The sequence below is a fragment of the Nyctereutes procyonoides genome, unplaced genomic scaffold (assembly GCF_905146905.1).
Source record: "Nyctereutes procyonoides isolate TBG_1078 unplaced genomic scaffold, NYPRO_anot_genome, whole genome shotgun sequence".
NCBI classification, from domain to species: domain Eukaryota; kingdom Metazoa; phylum Chordata; class Mammalia; order Carnivora; family Canidae; genus Nyctereutes; species Nyctereutes procyonoides.
Window position 1 is genome coordinate 47432321 of NW_026575043.1, and position 16846 is coordinate 47449166.

The window sequence follows — 16846 nt, forward strand, 5'->3', positions numbered from 1 at the left end:
CAGGGTCCTGGAATCAAGCTCGCATCGGGCTCCCTGCTCATTGGTTAGTCGGCTTCTCCCTCTCCCTCAGCCCCTCTTCCTCCACTTGTGCTCTGTCTCTTGTTTTCTCTCTCAAATAAATGCATTAAAGTCTTTAAAAAAAGGATAATCTCGCCAGTGATAAAATTTGACTTTTTAGTGAAAATTTAAATTTTGGAAATTTTATATCGGTTATCATTAGCCTCAGGAATGATATTAACAAATGTGGTTTTTCAGGTATTGTATAATAAAATGTGACGTGTGGAAAAGCTACATAACTTTTTTTTTAAGACTTTATTTATTCATGAGAGACACAGAGAGAGGCAGAGACACAGGCAGAGGGAGAAGCAGGCCTCCTGCAAGGAACCAGATGTGGGACTTGATTCTGGACTCCAGGATCACACCCTCCTGAGTCGGAGGCAGATGCTCAACCCCTGAGCCATTCAGGCATCCCAAAAGCTACATAACTTAATGAATCCTTGTTTTCCAGATGGCCATTGTGTGATGTTACAAAATCATCCGTGGGTAAAGGATCCATTCAAAGTATAGCATAATCCATTGGATTTTAACATAATAACAAAAAAATTCCCTGATATGGTATCATATTTCACATTGAAACTAACCTTTAAGAAATTACCACTTGTTGATATATAGTATCTATCAAAGAAGAGTATCCTCAGTTATCTAAAAATGTTACTACAGTACTCCTTTTCTAATTGCCCATCTGTTTAAGGCCAGATTTCATTCTCCATAGCATTCAACTAAAGTAACATATGGCAACCCACTGAATGCAGAAGCAAGTATGAGAATCTGGTTGTATCTTCCTTTTAAGCCAGACATTTAAAGAGTTGTTCAGAAATGTAAGAGGATGCCCCTTGTCTCTCCAAATTCTTTGTTTTGAAGAACAGTTCTTTTCCTTTAAAAAAAAAAAATGTATGCTCAGGGTGCTTGGGTGGTACAGTTGGTTAAGCATTGGCCTCTTGGTTTTGGCTGAAGTCATGATCTCAGGCTCTTGAGATCAAGCCCTGCATCAGGCTCCGAGCTCAGTACCAACCCAGCACAGAGTTTGCGTGAGACACTCTCTCCCTCTGCTCTTTCTTTCTCTCTCTAAAGTAAACAAATCTTAAAAACAATTATGCTCACGGGGCACTTGGGTGGCTTAGTCCGTTAAGTGTCTGCCTTTGGCTCAGGTCATGATCCCTAGTTCCTAGGATTGAGTCCAGGTGGAGCTCCCTCCTCAGCGGGGAGCCTGTTTCTCCCTTTGCAACTCCTGCTGGTGCTCTTTAGCTGTGACTCTCTCTCTCTCAAATAATAAAACCTTTTCAAATAAATAATAATAAAATTATACTTGTATGCAATATTTTTATTATATTTAAATGAGTTAGTAAATGTTTTTAATTTTTGTTTTAATTTAGTTCTAATAGTTACTACCCACAGGAACAAAAGTGTTAAGGGGTCTTCATTTCAAGTGTGTAAATAATTTCAAGATGAAAACGTTTGCAAAGTGCTAGTCTAGGGCACTGTCTGTGCCGGGTTGGAATATTAGTTGCTTGGTTTGTTGGATGAACAAAAATGCTTTCATTGTATAGCTGGAAGGCTGACACATAGAACACATTATAGGACAGTACTCTCTGTGTCTCAGTTTGGCGTGATTTTTAGCAGGATATGTGTTATAAGCATTTGCTGGTAAAGCAGCTAGAAATATTTGACTGTAGAGCAATTACTAAATAAAATCTAGTGTGGCTCTAAAAATCTTAGGGTGCAGAATATAATCTTACTGTATATGAGGCAACTTTCTGGTAGCTTTTTGTCATTGTCTATTATGACTTGGGGGAATGTAATGAAAGAACTAGAGCTTTTCATAGTGACCATATAAAATATCTCAACAGCAAACCTGTACTAATACATCACTTGGCAAAGTCTCCCAAGTCTGTCTGCAATACATTTGGCTAACCTGATTTTGGCATGTCTAAAATGCATGTATTTAGTTTCTTTTTGCATTTCAATAGGAATTCTTTTGTTTGAGCATAGAGTATGTTCCTGTCTTTAATGTGCATTCAGTCTCTGGAAAAAGCACCTCACTAGGAGGTCTTGAGAGATGCCACATTTCTGCTGATGGCTTTGGGAGAGTCTGAAGTGTGGAGGCTATGAAATAGATAAGATTGCAGGGTTTGATTTCCTAGAATTGTCCAGACTACCTACCCTTTTTCCTTGGAATCCTTTTCCCTCCTTGCATACCCTACTCTGGTTGTACCCCCTAACCCAGACCCCAACTCCTGTAGTGTAAAGTTCTAGAATCTCTGCGTACTTCTGAAGTGCTGATGAATCTTTCTTCACCACTTTTTGTGGACAAAGAGAAGAGAGAGGTATGGATGAGGCCCTCTTCTCCCCATCATTATCAGCAGTGGAAACCCTTTATTAATCAGTCTGTTTGACAAAGGAACAAAAGAGCTGTAGGTTAGACTCTGGGCTGGCCAGTTTTTTTTAGAAAGTGACTGAAGAGGAATTTTCTTTGGGTTGATTAAACCAACCAGTTATGGAATTAGTAAGTCACGAGTATTAAAGGCACAGCATAAGGAATATAAGCAATGATATTATAATAGTTGTAGGTACCAGTTGTATGGTAGCTTGTGGCGAACTTAGCATAGTGTATATATTTGGTGAATCTCACTATGTTGTACACCTGAAACTTTTAATGTAACATTGTGTGTCAACTATCCTCAAATTTTAAAAAAGTAAATACCGGTCTTTAGTGCCTGGAAACAGTACTAATATACCTATAACATGCCAGTGATCAGCCAAACGTAAGAGGTAATACTTAATTTTTTTTTTGAGGAAACACAAAATGAATACCTAGAATCTTTAAAATAAAAATTACTTGGACCTTCAAGTTTATCTAGGCAAAAAGAGGATTTTATAGAGACGAGAAAAATGTAAAGGCTTGACCAGGGAAGATCAAACGGCTAGTTATAGTATAATTAAAGATAGAAACTAGAGCTTCCTGACTCCTCTAAAGTTTGTTATCAGATGGTCAAGTCAGTTTGAGAGACTCTGGAGTAAGGCTGCCTATATTCAGAACTGCACCTGACTCCTCACCTCGGAAGGGTGATAATCACACAGGCCTACAATTCCCAAATCCCAAATTCTGAAAACCCAGAGTTTTTCTGTAATTCATTTGGAAGCAAAACCTGACCTAAGTTGATACGAAGCAGTTTCTAATCTTTATCTTCTTTAGTGCGGTTATCCATGTTTCACTACAGAAACATTAATATTTGATTGAAGGGTACTACACTAGACCTCATTGAGGGTTTTTCTGTATAAGATCCAAAAAATTCTGAATTCTGCAACACCTCTTTCCACAGGTATTGTTTTGGGTAAGGGGTTGTGGACATGTAGGACCTAACCTTATAGAATGGCTGTGAGAATTAAGCGCTCAGTAAAATGTCAGATGTGACAGTTTTTTGCCTCAATGGAAATGTTCTTTATCTGGCCATTTAGTACAGTAGCCACCAGCTATTGGACACTTAAAAGTTGACTAGTATAACCAATGAAACAAAATTTTAATTAAATTTAAAAATTTAATTGTGGTTAGTAGCCATTTTAGGGCTAGTGGCTGCTATATTGGACAGTGCAGTTTGATATTTACGTTGATGTTCCATTCAGTCTTTACTTCTGCTGTTTTTGTAATTATCTTTTTGTATAAGATACAACATGACCCAGCAGACTGTTGGCTAAGACAACTGGTGTGAGGGGGAGAACTTGTGTTTCTGACCACATCCTAGGCTTTTTTTTTTTTTTTCCCCTAGGCTTATCATCAGCAAGTGTCTTCTGTCCTTAGGGCTTTTTAAAGACTTAGTATTAATAGTAAAGTGTTACATATTTCTACTTAAACTTGGCACAAGTGACCGCTAATGAAATAAACTTAAATGATTCATAAAACAATACATCTCTGCAAAGAAGTCCCTACACTTAGAGAATTTAAGTGGCAGAAAGTTTTCTGGTAAATGTGGAAAAAGAAAAACTTCGTAGTCAAGTTGTTTTAGGTTATCAGAATGTTTTAACATGTTCAGTGTCAGTGACAAAATGTGCTAGCATGTTCAAATTTCATAAGCAGATGTTTTCCAAAAATGATTTCTGTACATGTTTGAAATGTAATATGTATAATACCAGTGTTTTTGATAGGCTCTAGGCCTGACAGGAGTTGTTAGAGCACATCTGCCAGAACAGAAGATGCAGTGCTTCCTCATGTTTTTCACACAAGATTTGACTCTTCGGTGTCAGGACATGGACATTATCTTTACCTGTGGGACTCCATAGTTTGCCTTTGAAAAAAGTGCAACAGAAATGTAGGCACAGGTGTCCATTTGTTTCTGTTGAGGTTAGAAAGAACAGTCTACTCTCTCCTAATTTAGAAAGTCAAGTTAAGAGAAAAAGTGTGAAGCATTGGGAGATCCTGCTGTTGTTAATACCTCTGAAATGAGAATTTTATTTTTTTTTTAATTTTTATTTTTCTATGATAGTCACACACACACACAGAGAGAGAGAGGCAGAGACACAGGCAGAAGGAGAAGCAGGCTCCATGCACCGGGAGCCCGACGTGGGACTCGATCCCGGGTCTCCAGGATCGCGCCCTGGGCCAAAGGCAGGCGCTAAACCGCTGCGCCACCCAGTGATCCCTGAAATGAGAATTTTAGACAGTGTGTATGCTAAAAGTTATGTCCATTGAACCTGGAAGATTTCTCTCGAAGAAAAGAAAAAAAAAAGAATGCCTTCTCTATTGTCAGGTTTTCCATGTCTTAATTTTATACCAAAAGGTAAGGCGATAGAAAAGAATAGTTTCTAGTATGTAGAAAGAGTAAGTTATAGAAGAATATGTATGTGTTGTTTTTATGGTATTTTTACATTTTGCATACACCATTTATATGGAAGGGTACACACACCAAATTGTAAGCAAATGTCTCCTCCTAGGGAATGGGAGTGCAGAGAAGGGGGAGAGAGAGCCACTTGTACTTTTGTTTCTTACCTATTATTTGGGTTTTTACAATGAACATGGATTACTTTTGTAATTTTTAAAACGATTTTTATTTATTTGAGACAAGAGCATGAACAGGAGGAAGAGCACAGAGAGAGGGACAAGCCGACTCTGTGCTCAGTACAGAGCCTGACATGGGGCTTAAGCTCATGACTGAAATTATGACCACTGAAATCAAGAGTCGGACACTAAATTGACTGAGCCACTCAGGTGCCCCAATTTTTTAGTTTTTTAAAAAGAATATTGATACTGTTTTAAAAATACAAATTGGCTAACAGTTTTTTTTTTATAATTTTTTTTTTAATGATAGTCACACAGAGAGAGAGAGAGAGGCAGAGACATAGGCTGAGGGAGAAGCAGGCTCCATGCACCGGGAGCCCGACGTGGGATTCGATCCCGGGTCTCCAGGATCGTGCCCTGGGCCAAAGGCAGGCGCTAAACCGCTGCGCCACCCAGGGATCCCTGGCTAACAGTTTTAATCGTATTCTGTATAATAAATCCTTCATGTTAAAAAGTTTTTTGTAAAATTTCCATGACAGTAGTTTGAGTTGAAAATCTATAACAACAACAAAAAATCTATGACATTTCAAATAATGTCCATGAAATAATTTATAATTTCCAATTATGTGATACTTGGTACAGTTTGCAATGTAATAAGTTTTTTAAGTTTTGTTATAAAATACCATGGATATATCAAGAGTGAGCTTTTCTCCAGATTTTCATGTATAAATTGGAAAAATAAAACTATTCAGTCCAGAAGAAACCACTTTCTGAAATTATGTGTTTAGTTCTATAGTGGGTAACATGCTTATAGGCTGATGGTAGCCCTGGTCAACCTCTTTAGAAGGTATTTTGCACATGGTCAAATCCTTGCCTTGAAAAGGACTGAAGAAAATCAGTGACTACAAGATGGTCAGCCACAAAGACCAGAGCACAATCCAGAGGATCCATGGAAGACCAAGAGCTGGTTTTAATTAACAGTTCAACCTCAGACGTCTAGAAGTCTTCAATGATGAGTCTCTGGAGAGTCTCCACAGATTTGAGAGATGTAGCAAAAGGAATAAACAATAATATGAAATCTTAAGATACCGATATGGGAAGTTTAGGCTCTAATCTCCCTTTTACATAATGACAATATGCTTCAGAATATAAAGGGTACAAAAAAACCAAGCCATCCAATCCAAGTAAAACACTAACAAAAGAAAAATTCCTTTAAAAAGGAAAAAAGAAAATCTGCCTTTGTTTTTTATAGCTTTGGAGTCTGGAAAAAATTTGATATTCTTTTAAAAATGCCTGCTAGCCTTTAATCATGTGAAAAGCTGCTTACATTCACTTTTAATCAATTTGAAATTTTAATTACACCAGAAAATTAATGCAAATGAAAGCCATATTAAGATACCAATTTTCATGTTTCAGATTGGTAAAAATTCAAAAATTAAAAGACAGTCACTTTTGGCAAGGCTTTGGAAAGTGGAACTCTATGTAATAATCTGCTGCTGGTGAGAATGCAAAATGATATAAGGTCTCTAGAAGGCAGTTTGGCAACATCTATCAAATTACATGTGCATTTCCTCTGGGATCCAGCAGTTTCATTTTTTAAGACCTTTCTTTTGTTCTACACAGACGGGTCATTTCATGTGTGCATTGCAGGTATAATATACACAGCTCTTTATTACAGAAGTATGGGTAACAGAATTTTTGGGACAACCACAATATCCACATCAAAAGGGGATTTGTTTAAAAAAAATCTTTTTAGTGTATCTGTAATAGAATTAGATGAATAGAATACTGTATAGATGCTTAAAGAAAATTTTAAAAATCTGCACATATTGATATATAGGAAGATCTCTAGGCTATATTGTAAAAAGAGCTTGAGAGGAGTGCATAGTCTCATCTTTTGTGTAAGAAATGTTGAGAAATAATATGTATTTGTTATATATTCTAGAAGATCCTATAAGAAACTAATAAAAGTAGTTAACTAAAGAGGACCAGGCAGGGGGGGGGGGGGGCGCCTGTGGATGGATGGCTCAGTTGGCTATCTCTCTCAAATAAATAAAATATTTTTAAAAAACCGATAAAGAGGACCTGGGGAAAACTAGTAGGGAGTGAGACTTTCTGGTGTGTACCTTTTAATATACATAGTTTTGATTTTTGTACTAAATGAATATATTATGTTTTCAAAAAAATTTTTTTTAATTTTAAGAAAATGTACCTTCTCAACAGAGGTCATGTGTTTTCAGAATTATAAGAAGAGATATGTACAAAAAACATAATGTCAAAGCAAGAAACATAATTCTAAAATAAAGAGAAATTGATTGAATTGGTTTTCCTAATATATGAAATGTCTTGTGGTAGTTAAGCCCTGTCTGCGTCATCTGGTTGTCTGTCTGAAAGAGAACACGTTGGCCATCCATAGCTATATTGCTTAACACAGGCTAGCAGAGAGGCTAGGGTGGTTGTCCTGTCTCCTGCATTCCCATTCCCTTTGCTGACTGAAATTTTGTTGTTGTGCCCAAGATTGCGAATCCGAGAAACCACCAAGGAGCCGACACCGATGCAAACACACGAGGGTTTATTTACAAGCTCGAGCTTGATTAGGGTGTGCCCAGTGGCTTGACTAGGGTGGGGCAGCGCCTTAGCAATAAGCAGGTTATGTGGGGGTCATACAGGAGGTGGCAGGTGTAGCACAAAATGGAATCAGTCCTGCTATGCTTGTCCAGGGCTAGGGGATTTTTGTTAAATTTCCTGGGTCCCACATTGTGAAGGGTTGGTTGCCTACTGTGGGGTGCTGTAGTTCAGAACTCATGACCCAGAACAGATGTTCCTGTATTCATCTGCCCCTCACACTGCTAACTGACCAATTTTCCTGTTACTGTGAAAAAAGGTGAGGTTTTTTTTTTAACTTTTTATTGTGGAAGTTTTCAAAATACACAAAAGTAAAGAGAAAAGAATTGATTCTTGAATAACATGGGTTTGAACTGAATAGGTCCACTTATACATAGATTTTTTTTTTGGTTCATACATTATAGGACTATAAATGTATTTTCCTTGTGGTTTCTTAACATTTCCTTTTCTCTAGCTTTATTAAAAGAATGTAATATGTAGTTTAACATACCAAGTATATTAGCCCACTGTTGATGTTATTGGTGAGGCTTTTGGTCAACAGTAGTTTATTAAGAGTTAAGTATCTGGGGAATCAAAAGTTGCACATGTATTTTTGACCGTGAAAGGGGGGTTAGCATCCCTGACCCCTATGTTGTTGTTGAAGGGTAAGCTTTTATAATGAATTCCCATGAACCTATCCTTCTAGCTTCAATAATTAAAAATAATTTTGCCTTTAAAAAATCTATCCCTCTTACCTTTTTTTCTTCTGGGACATTTAAAAAAAAAGATTTTATTTATTTGCGAGAGTGAGAGCCAGCAGAGAAGAAGGAAGATGCTTAACCGACTGAGCCACCTGAGCGCCCCTTCCTGGGACATTTTTTAAAGATTTTATTTATTCATTCATGAGAGACACAGGGAGAGGGAGACATGGGGAGCTTGAATGCGGGATTCGATCCCAGGACCCCTGGATCACATCCTGAGCCAAAGACAGACACTCAGCCACTGAGCCATCCAGGCATCCCCTTTCCTGGGATGTTTTAAAGCAAACCTTAAATCCTGTCATTTTACCCAGAGTTCATTCAGTATATGCCTCTAATAACTAAAGATCCAAAAAAATGACACTACAGATCACAATATCTTTTTTTTTATTTTTATTTTTTTAGATCACAATATCTTATGAAATTTCACAGTGTGTCCTATTTTTTAGAAAGATTAAAGGAAACTTCTCTGTATTCACTAGTCTTTCCCTCCTCATTGGGATTATTTCCAGTCAGCATACACAAACGGTTGAGTATTTCCTATCTTAAGAAAATTTCAGGCCTGGGTGGCGTAGTCAGCTGAGCGTCTACTCTAGGTTTTGATTCAGGTGGTGATCTCAGGGTCATGGGATTGAGCCCTCCATGGGGCTCCACACTTAGTGTGGAGTCTGCTTAAAACTCTTTCTTCCTTCTTCTATCCCTCCTGCCCCCTGCACGTGCTCGTGCTCTTGCTCTCTCTCTAAAATAAGTAAATCTTTAAAACAAAAATTTTTTTCAGGCCTCCCTCATCCTTATGTTCCCTCCCACTACTGTTCCCTTCCTTGTGCCTTTCAAAAAGATTGCTGTTTCCATTTACCTAATTCTAACTTCTCAGCCAGTTCCAACCTGACCCCCATCACTGCCATGCCTAAGTGTTCTTGCTAAGGTAACAGGTGACTTACTAAAGAAATCCAAAGGACACTTCAGTTTTTATCTTACTGTCTCTGTAGCCTTCAGCACAGGTGACCTCTCCCTCCTGATATTAACAGTGGTTCTCATGTTCAGCTTATTATAGGAATTACCTTATTTGATTCTTTATTAGCTATTTAAGGTAGGTGTTGTCATTCCCATTTTGTAGGTGAAGAAGCTGCCCTTAGAGAGGTTGAGTAACTTCTGGTAAGCGGTAGAGCAAGGGTTTAATTTCAGGCACCATCTGATCCTGCTGCCTCTGTAAAACACTCTGGTCACTTACCGTGCTATCCTGGGTTTTCTTTCTCTTTCATTTTGGGGTGTGTGTCTGTGTGTTTTGCAGCTTCTCCTTCTTCCTGACCTTTAAATTTTAGAAGTTTCTCAGGCCTTCCTCCTGGGTCCTCTTCTCACTGCTGCTAGGCAGTCTCACGCATACCTAGGGTTTCAGTTACCGTGTTGAAAGTGATGAGCTCCCAATATATATCTTTGGCTTAGAGCTGCTTCTGAGCTGTAGATCCACATATCCACCTGTCTCCTTAACAATCCAAAACCCAACATACAAGGAATCTGCTTCCATATGTTGCGTTTTTTGCTTAATGGTATAGCCATCCACCTGCTGCTCACCAGAAAAGTGGGAATGCTCTTAGCTCCCATAAACAATCACCACGTCCATTATTGTGTCTTGTATCTCGCTCGTTCATCTGTTCCCCAAAGGAAAGCTCACCCTTTCTGCCCAGATCTTCGATAGGATCCACCTATTATATATTATCAGAGGACCCTGTACTTGTCTGTCTCCCCTTTATAATATTTTCTATGATTATATTCACTGACTTATGTTAACTTTTTGTTTTCATTCCTTTAGAAAGAATGGAGTTTAATTTTCTTATTCTTTTAGAACATTCAGTGAGGGACCAAGACAGTCTTCTTTGTTATTGTATCCCCAGTCACTAGCAGAGTGCCTGACACAGAGGCATCGTTAAATATTTGTTAAAAAATAAAGAGGAATTTGTTTTAGGAAAATCCCTAACAAGAATTAGTGTAAAGCGTTAACTCCTAGAGACAAACTTAGACACAGACTTCTGTTAGTCAAGCTGTAAAAGGGAGCTAAAGAATTGCCAGTAGTATTTAGAGAAGTGGGGTGTTTGGGGATGTAGCAGTTGCAGGACTTGTCATTATGTGTGTAAAGTAAGAGAAGGGGTGTTAAGGATGCAGCAGATTCTTAGCTTTGAACTGAGGGAAGCATGATTCCATTCCCTCAAGTATGATAGGAAAAACACTGACCTTAATTTTGGACCTTGTTGTCTTGGAAGAAGTGGTGTAAGACACCCAGATGGAGAGAACCAGTGGGCAATTATAAAAATGGAAATGGAATTCAGGAGAAACACAGGCTTCACCTCATCACTGAGGAAAAGCAGTAAAATATTTTTGACAGTTCAAGTGTAAACTGGTAACAGTTTAATCACTGACACTTTTTGTCTTTGGCACAGTGATGGTAGATATTTTGGTGGTACTTAAATTTGGAGTGGATGCTGTAAGCATATGTGGTATACAGAGGTGGGATTTTTGCATTGATATGATTTAACATCCTGAGAGTGTTAACTAATAATGGCTGTGAACCTACACATGTATTCTTTCTATTAAACTAGCAGATCTCATTTTAATTATGCTGTTTTTTTTTTTTTTTTTTTTTTTGCTAATTTATACCTTTTTTTTTTTTTAACTTAAATGAAACTTTGTGGGGTAGAACTCCACCAAACTGTCAACTCCGGGAGGATTTGTGCTATGTGATTTAACTTTTTCCCCCCTCTTATTTCTCTAGGGCGTATTCCCTGGTGGATTCCAGTCAAGTGTCTACATTTCTGATTTCCATTCTACTTATAGTCTATGGTAGTTTCAGGTAAGTTGCTCTCAATATGGGATGGATTTCAGTTGCTCTGAAAGTGTGAAAACTTACTGCTCCGTGAAGAGAAACATTACTAACAAGAATTGAGTTAGTAAAAGAAAAGAATTGAGTTAGAGTGGGATAATTCTGATATTTATTCTTTGGTTGGCTGCTGTTAAAACACTTCGTTTTAGTGCAAACGTAAAAATTGCTTAAAGATTAAAATTTTAAATTGCTTTAATTCTGGCTCTGAAAATAATGACTCACATTAAGTGTACTCATTGAAAAGGTCAAAAGAGAATCCTTGACAGTGATTCTATAGTCTCAAAGGGGACAACAGAATGTTTTTCTTAATACAGAGGTATTGACATAGGTTGAGCCATATGCAGTTACTGATGGTCTGCTCTTTTGACTTACAGAAATGATTTCATATGGTTCACTTACTATTACTAGGATTGTGCCCAAGATCATTTACCAAGTTATTCTCTCTACTGACCTTGGCAATGCCGAGATCAGATCCTCTTGAAATCCCTGTCCTACCAAGGCAGCCATAGGAATAGAATACAAAGGAAAATCCAGAAGCTAGATACTTGGCTTCTTCTTTTCACTCCTTACTTGAAAGAGAGGAACTTCAGTGGTTGCATAATTTTTTTAAAGTTTATTCATGTTGTAGTGTGTGTCAGTATTTCATTCCTTTTTATTGTCCAATATCTTGTTTATCCATGCATCAATTGATAGACATTTAGGTTGTTTCCACATTTGGGCTGCTGTGAACATTCATGTACAAGTTTGTGTGGAGACATAAGTTTTCATTTCTCTTGGATATATACCTAGGACTGAAATGGCTGGTCATATGGCAATTCTGTCTTTAACATTTTAAGAAACCGCCACTGTTTTTCAAAGCAGCTGCTTCATTTTACGTTCCTACTGTCAATGTATGAGGGTTCCAATTTCTGATATTATCTGTCTTTTGATTATAGATACTGTATTCCACTGTTTTGGTGGATACGAAGTGGTATCTCAGTGTGGTTTTGATTTGCATTTCCTTAGTGACTAATGATGTTGATCAGCATCTTTTCATGCACTTATTTACCATCTGTGTGTCATCTTTAGTGAAATGTCTGTTCAGATCTTTTGCTCATTTTAAAATTATATTACCTTCTTATTGTTCTGAGAGTTCTTTATATATTATGGGTACACATCCTTTATCAGATAAATGCTTTCAAAGAGTTTCTCTTAGTCTGTGGGTTTGTCTTTCACTTTCTGTTTGGTCACAATATTTATTTTTTTCCTAATAGATTGAGATAAAATGTCACTCTCTAGCAAAAATCTCTGGCATAAAAGTCTTATATTGTCTGTTAGTATAACCTTTCCAGTTCTCTTAGGTGGGAGGATTTTTGATTACCAATTTTATTTCTTCTTCTAAGTCTACTTGGATTTTCTATTTTTTCTTTAGTCAGTTTTGATAATTTGTGTCTTTCTAGGATTTGTGCATCTTTTCTAAATGATCTCATTTGTTGGCATCAGTTTGTTCAAATTGTCGATGTATAACTCATTTAATTTTTATTGATCGGTAGTGGTGTGTTCCCTCTTTAATTTTTTATTGTCATTTGTATCTTCTTATTTTTCCCTTGGTCAGTCTAGCTAAGGGCTTATTAATTTTGTTGATCTTTTCAAAGAACAACTTTTGGCTTCATTAATTTTTCTTTATTTTTTCTATTTTCTGTTTTCATTGATCTCCACTCTGATTTTTATTATTCCTTTCCCTTTGCTTGCTTTGGGTTTAGTTTGTGCTTCTTTTCATAGTTCCTTAAAGTGAAAGCTGGAGTTAATTGATTTGAAACCTTTCTTCTTTTTTAACACAGGCAACTAAAGCTGCAGATTTCTCTCTAAGCATTGCTTCGGTTGCATCCCAAAAATTACATTTTCATTTCATTGAATTTAAGATATTTTCTAACTTCCCTGGTGATTTTTTCTTTGACTCAGGGGTTCATTTTAAGTGTGTTGCTTACTTTCCTACTATTTAGGGATATTTTTAAATTTTCCCTGTTGAAAGGAATTTTAAAAACCTAATTCAATTCCTTTGTGGTTAGAGCCATAGTTTTTATGATTTCAGCCCTTTTAAATTTATTGAGACTTGTTTTATGGCCCAGCATATGATCTGTCCTGAAGAATGTTCCATGTGTGCAATTAGAAAAATCAATCTTCAACAGAGGGTTGAGAGGAGAAAGTGACATAATCTGGTTTGTGTTTTGGAAAAATTGTTCAGAGTTCTATATGAGAAATAGCTTGTTGAGTAGGAAGAAAGAGTGAAACAAGGGAAGTGGAGAGTGTTCTCCTACACGCAAGAAATGATGATAGCTTTAATTACGCTAATGGTGGAGTGAAATGTCAGTGGATTTAAGACAACATTGCTGATAAAATGGATAGTGTGTGTGAGAGAGAGGAGTCAAGGAAGAATCCAAGGTTTATGGCCTAAACAACTGAATCCAGTGATGATGCCATTTCTGAGATGGAAAGCTCCATAAAGAAGCAGACTTTTCATGGAAACATGATATACAAAGCAGATACAGTTTGTCAAGAGACTGCTATTGGTTCTCTTTCTCTCCCCGCTGTTTAATTTGGGACAAGAAACTTAACTTTTGTAGACCCCTGTCTGTAATTGTTACTTGATTATGAGTATTACTATGATTTATGATAGTAGAGTCATTTATTCTGACTTGTTACGCACTCTCTCTCTCTAAGCTTTCCAGAGAGAGTTGTAAGTATATTTTAGTAGTGCTTAAGCAAATATATTTTTACAACAAAGTTTCACATCTTTTTCTTTCTCAGTATTTAGTAAACAAGCAATCCTGCATTTACTGCCTGTTACATTTCAAATATTGGCAGTTTTATGTAGTTCAACCTGATGGATTCTTTTTACTCTTCGACCTAAGATCATATAGGGGTTTTTATTTATGCCTCTTCTCAGAAATATTTCTTTGGGTTTTGTTTTTGTGTTTGTTTTTTAAAGATTTTATTTACTCATGAGAGACCTAGAGAGAGAGAGGCAGAGACATAGGCAGAAGGGAGAAGCAGGCTCCCTGAGGGGAACCTGACGCAGGACTCCATCCTAGGACCCTGGGATCACGACCTGAGCCAAAGGCAGATGCTCAACTACTGAGCCACCCAAGGTGCCCCTCAGAAATGTATCTTTGTGATAAAAGAAGTGAAAATTGAAGTAGTGAAGTAAAACTAGTAGCAAAGTAATTTTCTTAATTCTTGCTTTCACATAAATGTGGGATAGCTGGATGAAGAACTGGCCTCTTATTTGGACATAGATTCCTTGATGAAAATACAGTGTTCTTCATTGAGGCATAGCCAGTTGGGTTTCCTGTGGGTTCTGAATGATGCTTTCCAGTCCACATGCTGTCTGATTCCTACCATTTGGGTTTTTTAACAGTTGAGATGCTTTTTAATTGTTTTCAGTTTACTTCTATTACTGTAAGAGGGTTGGGTGGAGATGTATGATTTTTGTTGGCTATTACTGTGACATTGAATTTTAAAACGTGTCAAAGATGAAGAAAACAGCTAATATTTTACCGAGCATTTATGTGACAGGTATGGTGCTAAGTGCTTTACATAAAGTCTCATTGAATCTTTATATTAATTTGACAAGATGTTGTTTTTCTCATTTTACAAGTGATGGAACTGGGCCCAGAAATGTTAAGTAGTCAAGTGTAATAAGTGATGGAGCTGGGATTCAAGTACTTTACTACTGCTGGCTGTTGAGAACAATAACAAAATTTCAAATCTGAACCAAATAAATTGATCTGGTAGTGAAGTCAGAGGGAATGAGAAGCTTTCTTATAAACCTGTTCTTGGTTCTTATAAAACTGTTCTTGGAATTTCTTTTCTTCAACAGTGGTCTTCAGGCCTTTTATTGTGCATAAAACTCACCTGGAAAAGATTGCTTCTCTAGGTTTAGTTAGGATAGGTCCCAATACCCAAGCCTATTCAAGTGGCCTGCATGATACACTTTGAACAGACTCTTTCCGGACCTTTTTTTTTTTTTTTTTTTAAGATTTCCTTTATTCATGAGAGACATAGGTAGAGGGAGAAGCAGACTCCCTGAGCCTGATGTGGGACTCGATCCCAGGACCCCAGGATCACTACCTGAGCCAAAGGCAGATGCTCAACCACTGAGCCACCCAGATGCCCCTGTTCCTAACTTTCTAGGTCATTAATTCTTTTTTTTTTTTAATTTATTTATTCATAGAGACACACAGAGAGAGGCAGAGACACAGGCAGAGGGAGAAGTAGGCTCCACGCAGGGAGCCCGATGTGGGACTCGATCCAGGGTCTCCAGGATCACGCCCCAGGCTGCAGGCAGCGCCAAACCGCTGCGCCACCAGGGCTGCCCATAGGTCATTAGTTCTTAATTGCTAGTAGCATTTTCAGGACTCATTCATTGATATGTTGTTTACCTTTTACAGATCTATTTGAAACTCTCCTAAAGTTCTCAGAGTTATTCCCTTTTGCTAAAAAGAAAAAAAAAATCTCCTCCAGTGTTTAGTCTTGAGCTGTCCTTGATGGTTTACCACTACCTACTACTTAAATTTTCTCCATTTGCTTCCATGATTCATTTTTATGCTACCCTGCATAAAGAACATGCACAATAAAACATTTCTTGAATTTGAGTAGAACTGTTTGTGTTGCCTGCCTGCCAGCTATCCAACCAAGTATGTTCATATCTCCTATGAGACCATAAGAATATATTATTTGCTTATTTAATTATCACATTTTATTTATTTGATGCTGTGAAGACATGGGGAATATCATAAAATACAGGATTAAAGATTTGTGAATTGTGCTGGTTATTTCCCACCAGTCTTTCGTGTTAAGAAAGAATAAAGAATAACTATGCCATGTAAAACTAGATTCTAAAAGCCAAAACAAGGGACACCTGGGTGGCTCAGCAGTTGAGCCTTTGGCTCAGGGTGTGATCCCGGGATCCAGGATCAAGTCCCACATCGGGCTCCTTGCAGGGATCCTGCTTCTCTCTCTGCCTGTGTCTCTGCTCTCTCTCTCTCTCTCTCTGTTTCTCATGAATAAATAAATAAAATATTTTTAAAAAGAAATAAATAAAAATAAAAGTCAAAACAAATTCTCAATTTAGGAACCCTTATGTTTGCCATCCCTTGTCTGAGCTTTGCTGGATTTCCTATATTACTTAAATTGACACCTGTCTCCCTTAGTCTTTCCATTGCTCAGAAAAAAAAAAACAGTATACTCACTTATCTAGTCAGTATGTCCCTGAAGAGTTTGACAAACTATAGAAGAGCGTTAACAGTGAGAGAAAGGGGCACCTGGGTGGCTCAGTTGGTTAAGGGTCTACCTCTCGGGCTCTGGTCTTGATCCCAAGGTCCTGGGGTTGAGCCTTGAGTCAGGCTCTCTGCTCAGCAGGAGAGTCTGCTTCTCCCCTTCCCTCTGCCCCTTACTTCCTGCTTGTGCATGTGTGCTCTCTTGTTCATTCTCTCTCTCAAATAAAATCTTTAAAAAAAGGGCAGAGAGAGAACAAACTTCCAACTGCAGCTCATTACTGGCAAGATACTTGAGTTCTTT

At 37.6% G+C, this 16846-nt stretch overlaps 1 protein-coding gene across 1 annotated transcript in view; it reads left to right on the forward strand.

The window, feature by feature from the left end:
• Positions 1-16846, forward strand: part of SPPL3 (signal peptide peptidase like 3) — a 134125-nt gene that overhangs the window by 85010 nt on the left and 32269 nt on the right. Inside the window, exon 2 of the mRNA XM_055322058.1 lies at positions 11180-11257. Within this exon, the coding sequence (XP_055178033.1) occupies positions 11180-11257 (78 nt within the window). The remainder of the gene's footprint in view (positions 1-11179; positions 11258-16846) is intronic.